The sequence below is a fragment of the Varroa jacobsoni genome, unplaced genomic scaffold, assembly GCF_002532875.2.
Source record: "Varroa jacobsoni isolate VJ856 unplaced genomic scaffold, vjacob_1.0 scaffold_1066, whole genome shotgun sequence".
Classification (NCBI taxonomy): domain Eukaryota; kingdom Metazoa; phylum Arthropoda; class Arachnida; order Mesostigmata; family Varroidae; genus Varroa; species Varroa jacobsoni.
The window spans coordinates 173,773-185,644 of NW_019213968.1; the positions used below are offsets into that span (position 1 = coordinate 173,773).

Genomic DNA, 11,872 nt, shown 5'->3' on the forward strand with positions numbered 1-11,872 from the left:
TTGAAGATTCAAAAATCAGTTTATGTGTATTTTCAGAGATGTAAAGTTTGTACTTCAAAATTCTTCACCATTCTTCTTAAAAAACCCAAACGAGTGACTTCCGCTTTGAAGAAGTTTTCGGCAGTGTTTCGCTACTTTGAAAAACTCAATTTGGTCGTCATCCATTTGACGAACTAAAACACTTCCACCAGATGTTAGCACCAGCATATAATCTGAAATATGTTAATAGGTTAAAACGGACCCGTTACGAAGTGTATTGTTTACAAACAAATTTGTTTTATACTACCTCACCGCGATTGTCACGTGGTAAAAAGCATATCGGGGGACTTCTACCTCGAGGGAGCACAAGTTACACAACACCACATGAAAGATAAAAGTGAGGCTGCACTGAGAAGCATGTTGTTGTTTCGTGATTGAATACATATATTTCAAGGTTAAGTGAAATTTTATACCCGAAAAAACCAAGGACGAAATTAGGATCACTTTTGTACATGATGAATAATCGACAAATATGATAAATGCTTCGATACAAGGTAACAAATTGTCTACCGCTTGAAAACCGCGCGCTTTGTTCTAATTTCATAACTACGTTGAAAAACGTGGTTATTGACTTTGCATGAGATTCGCTTTTAAATCTTTGAAAAATGGATTAAAAGTGATTTCATTATGACCAAAATTCTAGAATTACATAAGTTTATTCTACGTTATTGGCGTCGATTCGATATGTCCATCACAACGGTTAGATGATAAGGTGGTTGCTGAATTCCCAGGCGTGTACTTTGGGTATGGATTTGCTAGATGGCATTTTCTACGTATAAGGGTTGAAGTCAACTGGTAAACTGACGTAGGCTTCTCACATAAGTTCCTTGCATTTATGGGTTTAACGCGGATCACTCAAAATAGCGCAAGTCATCGTTTTAATTTATAATGCGCAAGCGAAATAGTAGTGCTTTTTTACTAAATCTGAAAACAGCATGTATCGGGGGCGGTAGCAGGATAAAGTAAAAACACTGATTTCCTGACTCAGTTCACAATTCCTAATTTATAGATAAAGCTACGCTAGTGCTCAATGAAGCTGCTACCAAGCGAATGCGCATTTATTTACCTCGTAATCAACAATCATCTCTTCTCCTTTTCCATTTCTTTGTCTAGGCCACAGGGCTCTTTACCTATTACTCCTTCGACCACTGCTGCTCCGACACAGCGACCCACTCGTGTGTGTCAGTATTAGCCATAGCTATCAGAATGGGAAAAAGAATTTAATAACCGACACAGTTAATTCGCTCAGAGACGGCCTTTTTTGATCTTGCCATTGTTTCCGACGGCTTACGGGAACCTCGCTGTGAAAATTTTCACCAAACGTCTAGTAATATAATTTTAACGACATCGTATAATCATCAAGTGCAACTTTCTCAATGTAAATTTTCTGCATTTTCATTATTGTTACCCTTTTCCCCAGTGGTAACCCTATACATTTATCAGACTATTACTACATAACCTGTGCGAAGTCATACTTGAATAATTTGGCTAAATACTCATGCAATCGCTTGTTCCACGACAGGATTTGTATTATTCTAGATAAAAATAATCCTCCTATTTTATTCTTTTTTTTTTGTTATATGCTTTCGTTAAAATTATTTTTGTCTTTTGAGTTATGGGGTGCCGCATGCCTTTAATTAGGCGTCGTCTGTGTTTCGAACAATATTCTTTATTGACAATAATGTATTTATATTTAATTTGATCTGATTATGTAAATCACGTGGGTTAAGGTACATGAGATATAACTGAAAAGACAACTTCGAGCACAGTGCCGAAACAATGAAGATCAATCTGTGTGAAAAAATCTAGCTAATAAAAGAACATGTAAAAACAGTCGACTAATAATAATATAGTAATTGTTAATTAACTGCCTGCTAAAAATATGGTGCTATATTATATAGTAGTATAATATTTAAAGAAAGGCAGTGAAAAGTATGGAAATAAAAAATACAGTAATTCGTTCATAACAAAAACCATGTGAATGAACTTAATATTTTTAATGTATTGGATAGGTTGTGTACCATCATTTGCAAATCGGAAAAGAAACAGGTTCAAGGCCATTCGAAGTGCATTGAAAGAGTCTTTTTGCAAGTATCTGCTTTTTAGGGCATAGGTGGCTTAATTTCAGTTACTGAATAAAAATTGGGAGAACAGTGTTGCTTGACTGAGTTTGCGAGTACTATGCTGCATTAGCTACGTCTCTCAGCAATGAAAATGTATTCCGTAGTTCTTGTCATTTCCTCAACAGAAAAAAACGAGACAAAAAGCTAAAAATAGAATTTCATAAAAATGCCAAATGAGTGAAGTAAATTATTATCAACAGTACTTCTTGAATTTCCGCTAAACTTAAAAATTTTATTTTTTTAGACATCTATAGGTTATAAAAAGCCTCTGTTTAGTAGATGTTACAGCTGTACAGTACGATGTACACAAATGGAAGGATCGCTAAGAAAATCCACGGCCAGGAAGTTGCATGTAAACATGATCGCTCGAATCGCCAAGATTAGTTGAAGATGCTATGGGCAAAAGCTATATCTTCAGGCGCTAATAATATATTAAGAAATCAAGCTCTTAGGTACTTATTACTGGGTTAAAAAGCGTCTAAAAGAGGCTCATTATATTTTATACTTATGCTTATGAATCCATCAGATTTAGAACTGCTGGTTAATGAGCCTAGAAGCAAACGGGGCCGAAATCTTGCATTTTTAGCCTTGGATCAGTAACGTTTGGTTTGAGGCAAAGTATTTGCTGAAGCAGTATCTAAGCTAAATGAAGATTAGTAATGTCCCCGTGATGGTTTTATGGTGAGGTGTTTGCCTACCAAACTTAAAAACCGGCCAGATAGCATAGATCGAACGATAGGTATAGTATGGTTGAGCTTATGCGTAAACACACTTCATTTTATATTGGAAAATCCCATTCGTCTGAAGCAATATCAAGCGGCAGTATAGAACGTTGAACTCGAAGCATTTTATTTGGAATAAAATTTGCGCGACTACCGTTTCTAAAATCAGAACATGAACTAAATGAATCGTCTATCAATACATTTGCTCACTTTTTTTGTTTCAAAAAACTATGATTACTAGAACATGCCTTTTTTTACGTTACTTTATGTTTGGTATAGACCTTTACTTGAATAATTTTATTATAAAGCAACCTGGAAAATCAAAACAGTAAAACGTTAGTAACTAATCATAATAAAGTGGATTTTCAGATAACTGAATTTATAATTTATGTCCTAAGGTAAAGTAGAAATACCAATTGTTAGAGCTTTGCAGTCTGCTCTTACTAATATAGTTTTAATATTTGATAGCTGTTTTTCCAATTACCTGCATTAAGCACACATTAGTTAAATTAATAGCTTAATGCAAAACGAATGAAATAAAAATATACTTACGGTTAGAAAAAAAATTTGCAGTTACACCCATTCTCAGTGCTTTAGTGCCTAGAGACATTATCAAACCCAATATTCGTAAAAGGATTCTTAATTAAGCATATAATGCTCTCCGTGTGTTCACCATAGGCAAGTTTAATGAATTGTTGAATGAATATGCCCAGCATGGATAAGTTCAGTACTGCGTAAACACAGTATTAGCGATCAATACTACGTAGCCTGTAATACTAATAACTGTTTAAAAAATTTGGAATCTCCAGACAACGCTTAATAAACTTTTTAAATGGGCTCCTGAATTATATCACCCAAGCGGATCTACAGTGTATCGTCTACATTTATAAGAACCCAAAATAAATTCTGTTTTCAATACGTTTTATTTCCAGTGACTTGAGAAGAGAAATAGCATCAAGCCAAGGATTTGTAAAAGGCTAGAAAAACAATCATGGCGCAAAAAATAGGTTTGGTTAATTTTTAAAGAGGCAAGATTTCCCTGCCCACCTCGTAGATTATGTGAAAATGTCATTTGGTCTTAGCTAATAATTAATATATTATCCTGTGTACTCTATAAAGTGATTGTTATTATTCCCAAATAATTTTCAAGTGGTACGTATAGCGCGTTCTGTTATAGACGGAAGCATAAACCATGCCCATTTAATTAAACTGTATACCTTATCTAGACAAGATCGTTGTTATCATGCCTACTGGGATCTCTGGAACCTAAATCCGCAGGTGGTGCAGTTGTTATTGGATCATATTTGACAGCAATTTAAAGCCAAGCGCCACTATGTGGCCTTGATGTCCTATCCAGCGCTCCGGCAACCCGGTGCGACTCGCGGCACAGTAAAATCCAGCTCTACGACAAAAATGGCCGATAGCTGTCTGCTGTCGCCATCTACCCCAAAAACCAACTTCAAATTATCCATATTACATGAACACTTATATTTCACATATTTTTCTCTCTTCATACTTGAGCTTCGCCTATTACGAGGTAAATAGTAGTGAATTGAACTCACGAATAGCGCGATAACTCGTCAACACTAATCGTGACGTCAGACAATGTCTGGTGGCATCCGATCAGGGTTGTTTTATACCGCGGTCATAGTTTTGTTATTCGGCTGGATCGCTGCAGTTGGTGGTGGTGAATTGAGCTTATGCTGCTGTGTGGTGTTGCGGCTTAACTTCCATTGGTGATCAGCAAGCATTGGCAGTGGTGAGACGACGGTCAGTCAACCCAGCTTGGATTTTGATTTGAGCATTTACTTGAACAACACATTTTAGTGTCAACCCATCGTTGGACGCTTTAGGTATCGTTGCTTACGGCCGGTGGCGGATTGTTTAATGCGCCCAGCGGCTCCAGTTGCAGTAGGAGCCCGTTGGGCGAGTGACGAACCAGCGAACAAACCAACGAGTGTACTTGTACTGGTAATAGTAGAAGTAAGCAAGCTTTTGCAAAGGGCTCCTGTTTTTGCAGGCCGTTATCGTTTGTCGGCTGCTGCTCGCGAGCAAGTTAGTGTCTCGTGAAGGGGTTTGAGTGGATCTGAGTAGTGAGGATTGTTGTGGTGGTGCCGTGGCCGGTGCTATCGAGTGCGGCCGCTGGGTGCCAGTTAGTCGCCGCGCCAGGCGCATGCGGGGCCTGTCGGAGGACGGTGAGACAGTCGGTTCTTGTAGCCGAGTGCGCGGTTGGGCGCGCACCCCCCACGGCCCAGCAGAGGGACGCCGGTGGGACACCCGGGGAGCAACATTGGGCGAATCGCGAGCAGGCACGCCCACGCGGGGGGAGCCCTCCACCAGCAGCAGCCGGGAGCAAAAGGTGCTAATAAGGACCAACAGCTCAAGGCCGCCAAGCACGACCACCCCAGGGCAGCCCCGATTAAGGGGGACAATACCAAGACCGAGGCCAGAAAGGCTCCTCTTACTAACGACGTGCACGCCGGTGACGGAAAAACACAGGCTCAATCCGGTGGTACAATAACATCAACAACGACAACAACGACTGGTAGTAACAACTGCCGGCAAACACAAGAGTTGTTTCATCGAAATTCAAAAGATCATACCAAGGATCACCATTATCTACTTGTAAGCAGCGATACGAAAAATATCAGTAAAGTGAACAAGAAACAACATAAAGCCGCTAAACGAAGTGAGTCGGGAAAGACGAACCCTAGCAACGTTGTACACGGCGACGATAACACCAACAACACAAAACAAAGCAAAAACCACTCAAAGGAGAAGGCCAAGGAACAGCAGCCACAACATAAGGACGAGAAGGAGACCAACGGTGCCGAACACGTTCATAGGCAGCACAGTGGTTATACTCAAACTAGGCACGAAATTTCCTTAAGCGAGATTTCCGACAAACAGCTGATTCGTGATCCTTTCGATAAATACCACCACAATCATAGTCATTCTGACACAAAAAAGGAAACGGTCAGCGAGGACAAAGCTGACGGGGTATTAGTGTCAAAACATAAGGATTCCCATTCAGTGGGACGAGTCTCAAGCGTCGAGCTGGCGGATAAAAAGGAAGAAATGCTTATGTGCAACAACATTAAAAATAAGTCAGGGGCCGGTGACGAGGAAATGGACACACTCGAGGATATACCTGTGGGTGCGGTGCGATACCTCAGTGAAGGGGAGGCTATGAATCAGGATGAGACTGTTGTTGATACAGCTGCTCAAGGGACTGCCACTGGAGCCACTGGCCAGGATGAGCAGGATGATGAAGCGAGGGCGGAAGCTACATTCCGCTTCGAAGTTGATCAAATAAGTCGATTAAAGGACACAAGGCTTTCACCACCGACATTCGTAAGGAACCTGCCGTGGAAGATCATGGTGATGCCGCGGCATAATGCAAACTCAAATGAGCGTCCGCCCTCAAAGAGTCTCGGATTCTTTTTACAATGCAACGGCGAATCCGAGTCGTCGTCGTGGAGCTGTTCGGCTCAAGCTGAGCTGCGCCTTATTGCTCAGAAAGACGGCGTCGAAAACTCTGTACGTAAGATCACACACGTCTTCTACAACAAGGAGAACGACTGGGGATATTCGCATTTCATGACATGGAACGACGTTATGGATCCGGAGAAAGGTTACTGTAAGGATGACACGATCATATGCGAAGTTTGGGTTATGGCCGAGGCTCCACATGGGGTCAGTTGGGATAGCAAGAAGCACACAGGTTTCGTTGGTTTGAAGAACCAAGGTGCAACATGCTACATGAACTCATTACTGCAAACCCTCTATTTTACAAACAAGCTGAGGAAGGCAGTGTATCAGATGCCGACCGAAAGCGACGATTCATCGAAGTCGGTTGCCTTGGCCCTGCAAAGGGTCTTTCATGAGCTGCAATTCAGCGACAAGCCCGTCGGAACAAAAAAGCTCACCAAGAGCTTTGGATGGGAGACTCTCGACTCGTTCATGCAGCACGACGTTCAGGAGCTCTGTCGTGTCCTTCTCGATAACATGGAGTCGAAAATGAAGGCGACCTGTGTCGAGGGTACAATACCGAAGCTCTTCGAAGGTAAAATGATTTCGTATATCGCCTGCAAAAATGTAACCTACCAGTCGAAGCGCATTGAACCCTTTTACGATATCCAGTTGAACGTCAAGGGCAAAAAAGATATTGTCGATTCGTTTAAAGACTATTGCGCCAAGGAGACGCTGGACGGTGAGAATAAGTACGATGCGGGCACACACGGGTTACAAGCGGCTGAAAAAGGTATCATCTTTAAATCTTTTCCACCCGTTCTACATCTTCACCTTCTACGTTTCCAATACGATCCAGCCACAGATTCCAATATCAAGATCAATGACAGGTAAGTGCTACTGCAGGTCAACTGCGTTAATATTTTTAATGGAAAGTGACTTTTTATTACTACGGTTGTATTACTTCAGATTAACCGGCGAATCCCCGCCGAAACACTGTTTTTCCCCTCACTGGGTCTATATGCGCCACCAAGGCCTCAGAATTATTAAATCAGAGGAGTACTTGTAAAAACCGCATATTTTCTATAGTGAAATTGTAATGAGGCAAGCAGTTCCGCAGTGTCACAGTCGCAAGTTATTTATTCATCCATTTGGACCACTGACAGGACACGATTCTCCATTGAACCAGACACCAGAGCAAGTCAGCCCGTACACAGATAACAACATGCCATTGTTGCAAAACTTAACAATTCCGAACAAAACACATTTGATTACATGATGAACAAAGGTGGACGCTTGGATGTAGTTGATTTATACAATAATTAAAAAAATTTTAATTTGTTTATTGTATAAGTCAACTTTTAAAATATGATTGATACTGAGAGATCTAACAAAAAGGCTTCGAAATCTATCGAATAGGTTGATTCGAAAGATTTATTCATATATGCGATACGTTGATAACATAAGTGAGATATAATACTCTATCCCCGACTAATTTTCTTTCATAAATAGATTCCTTCCGTACGATAACTAATTCGGGGACGTAAGGCTTATTGTATTGTAAATACATCTGATAAATAAGACATCCTTAACGAAGTTACCTTTACGTATCTTCTAAGAATTAAAAGGCTATTATTCGTCGATGTTTATGGTTGGTAACGTTTGCAAGTAATACAGTACCACTACCTTGCCTCTTCATGCTTGTAAATTAACAGTATGTCCATCAATTGGTATTTTTGCAAAGACGCCACGGAACATTTAATCATTCATAAATATGTACATAACAAATTTGACTTCACCGACTGATGTTTAGCATATTAAGCCGAAGAATAGGAAAACCAAGTTACTAGTTCATGTTTAAGATTCATTAACGTTAGTGATAGTTCCTTCTTTAGATAAAATATTGTAGGGCTTCAACATGGTACAGTGGTGTGTGCATTACTAAACAATAATAAGTGGATAAATCAAGGTATAAGTATGACTTGGTTTATAAAAGAACTGATTTTTTCCAAAAATGTAAACACAAGGTTTTATGGAGGACTTACTAGTGAGCATTAACAGCATTAGTATATTTACTATAACAAAGTGCCCACAATATTCAGTGTAACGTCTGTTACACTTACTATTACATTTTTCGTGGTTTTAAACATGTACGTTACAGTTCGACTGATTTTTGTTGAAGGGTAGTGTTACGACTCTAACCGAGTTAATCCTACGTAGAACTGGTACGATTGCAAATACTGGTATGTGGTTTTATAAAATGTTAGGCTAGCAGCCGTCATCGAACCATGAAGGGGTAGAATAAAGTGGGCTTTTTTTGAAACGTGAGTCTCGAGTTCCGTCACCCCTTCTGTTGACAGAATAGTTTTTTTTTCACTATGAACATCGTTGTATTTAAGCTCATATTATATAAAGTAAGACAGGTGGTTATTTTGCCAATGTATTGCACAATATACCTTCGTTTTTTTCCCGTTTTTAGTTCGCATACATTTAACATGCATTTAGCACGCATAGAATAACGAACTTGAATGAGGTGGTTGAAGGGTGACTAGCGCAGAGTAACGCCAATTATCGCACGGGGGTCTTGATCATCACTTGATGCTTTTCAGTAGGTGGTCAAACTGATTATGCAAGCAACATCAGTGATTATTATTACTGTTATTAACCATTATGGCGTTTTCGAAAAATGTTCCCATTACACTATGCTTTGTGATGTTATCCATGGTATTGTAATGCGCTCTTTTATCGTGTATTTCAGGTTTGAGTTTTCTGAAAAACTTGATTTGGATGAATTTCTAGAGCAAAAGGAAGCTACTCCTGCCCACTACACGCTCCATGCTGTTCTTGTACACTCTGGTGATAACCATGGTGGACACTATGTGGTATTTATTAATCCGAAAGGAGATGGAAAGTGGTGCAAGTTTGATGACGATGTTGTCTCGCGTTGCACCAAACAGGAGGCGATCGAGCACAATTTTGGAGCAGGCTCCGATGACGAAGTTGCCATAAGCCGCCATTGCACGAATGCCTATATGCTTGTTTACATTCGTGATTCGGCCCTCCCGGACGTTTTACAAAAGGTACTTTGAATCTGCTAAGCTGTACAGATAATCAACAATCTAGTCAATTCTGTCCTCTTCGTTATATATAACGTACATGAACGACAGAGGTTACATAGTAACTGTTTTAGTTTACTAAAAGCTAAAACAGTTACTATGTAACCTGTCTGAAGTTTTGTTCTTTTTTAGTGGCTTTATTATTATATAGTAAAATTAGTGTTAATAGAAAAGTAGAAAAGTATGTATACTTTTAGTAGAAAACTAATGCCATTTTCTGTTCTATCTATAGAATTTAAAAAACAATCAAATATTTTTTTCTATTATATTTATAACGTTGACCTTGCGTGAATACTGCACCCACTACTTCTTAGGTAGAGAAAGAGGATATCCCTGAGCAGCTGATGGAACGTCTCCAAGAAGAGAAGCAAGTGGAAGCACAACGACGGAAAGAACGGAATGAGGCTCACCTTTATATGCAGGTAAGAGCTATTAGAGAGCACAAGCGTTTTTTATTTGCAGAAAAAACGCTTCCACAATCAGATGTGTAAAGTGACAATGATAGTCTGCCGAAATATGAGGTACCGCATGCTTTTCACTCACTGTAACTATCTGGCCAACTTTCCCCGTATCTGTGTGTTGTTTTTGCGTTTGCTTTGCGCAATCACATGTTACGGTTCAACCAGCAGTGTGTGGAATCCATTAGTACTAATAGATACTTTATTGGCCCTGCGTTTTTAAAGGTAGGTTTTTAGAGTATTGACTCATTCCGATCACATATTTTTGGTTAAATGTATTAATCACATGTTTTGATTATTTTGCCATACTAAATTATGACTAGACGCGCCTATAGCTGTCCAATGTAATCGGGGCCTTACAACATAACTGCTTAAGCAATGTAACTGCCTTATCCCTTCATCTTTGCTTGGTGAACAACCAATCGACATATTGGGGTAATAGAATATGAGAATTACCTCAGATTTCAGATCACCCATAAGAGATTAAAAAGTTAAGGACAGTGGCAGTTTGAAAAAACGTTGGTAAAATCTAGTAGGATTTTTCATCAAATAATATGCGATAGTTTAGAATTTCCTAGAGGACCTGAATTGAGAAGTTGTGCGCATAATAAGCAATAAAAGCTAGGCTAAAAGTACAATGTGGTCTACTGATTTACTGCTATTTAAATGCTTATCATTGGTAAGGCTTTTGAGCCCCAAGTAATCTATATATAAGGAAAGATTTAAATTGGTGCAGAAGTAATGGCCGTTTATTAGTTTCAATCAATTTTAGAGATTTAATGAATATAATAGATGCAAAAGATTTATCTTCCACTCAGGCTTTTCTAGGACGGCTTTCAAAAGTCTTTGTCGTGTGAAGCCTGGTATGATCGTGAAGGAAGATGATTTTGCCTCCTTTATTGGGTCTGTTCTGTTGGCTTCGTTTAATCGATTTAGCTAAGCCATATACAGACCCTTACTGTTTGATTTTCTCAAACACTTTTAAAAAGATAAAACCCTTTTAATTCTACTAAAAGCAAATTATTGTCTTTTTGGGGGTGGAAATTCGATTTAGCTCGGAGCTTAGACCAATGTTGCAGAGCTGCCCATTCTTTTCTTTGCTTCGTGTACACTACATAGAAGTCTATGGTCTGGTGTGCCAAGTGAGAAGTGTACGGTTAATGTGAAGCTGTACTTTCTTGTACGCTTCATTCAGTACATTACATACATGGCTAAGTTTTGAGACAATTTTATTCATCCAAAATGCTTAACTGCCTGGTGCCCGCACATTATTTTCTTGGCCATTTCCTATACGAGGTGCTATCGATTTTGGATAGGCGAAGTATGTTCTCGAGGCCTGGGAATCCACCTTTGAACATAGCAAACTCCAAGTAGCCGTTCGGTGACTGAAACCTCGTTGCAACAAGTATCCCAGGTGATTGCTTTAACAGCTTTTTCCTCAGCAAACGGCATTTAAGATGTATGAATCCTACATCTATAGAGGCTAAAATTGATGTATAAGTCCGTTCACTGCATAATAAAATTGCAACGAGTTTGTAGAAAAGCGCGATTTTGAGTAATGTAAAGAACTAAACTAATATTAGAGAGGTAGAAGGAACATTAAACGCTCGTTACTTTTATATTAACCTTATTGATATCTGTATTGGGGTCGGCCCGTTTGGCGAATTCTTCTTTGGTTTGAGCTGTACATTTCTGTGTAGCTGCACAGAACTTTTCCATCATTTTCACTATATGGCCGCTGGCCATCGTCATCATGTTGCATAATGGCTGCTTTCGGTTGGTGGCATGAACAAACTCCTTTACCTCTAGACTTACATACGAAAATAAATACCATTTGGTGAGAAAAACCAATTTCTCAGAAGATTAGTAGAAAAGGCTAGCTCATCTCGATCCTTTGATTCCCAGGATCCCTGTCGATAGCGTCCACTACTGTGCATTATTTC

The 11,872-nt window shown here is 39.5% G+C and overlaps 1 protein-coding gene across 1 annotated transcript in view; it reads left to right on the top strand.

The window, feature by feature from the left end:
* The first annotated feature begins 4,377 nt into the window (after window positions 1-4,377).
* Window positions 4,378-11,872, top strand: part of Usp7 (Ubiquitin-specific protease 7) — a 14,253-nt gene continuing 6,758 nt past the window's right edge. Inside the window, exons 1-3 of the mRNA XM_022843580.2 lie at window positions 4,378-7,245; window positions 9,114-9,435; window positions 9,786-9,893. Coding sequence (XP_022699315.1) covers window positions 5,963-7,245; window positions 9,114-9,435; window positions 9,786-9,893 — 1,713 coding nt within the window. The 5' untranslated portion in view covers window positions 4,378-5,962. The remainder of the gene's footprint in view (window positions 7,246-9,113; window positions 9,436-9,785; window positions 9,894-11,872) is intronic.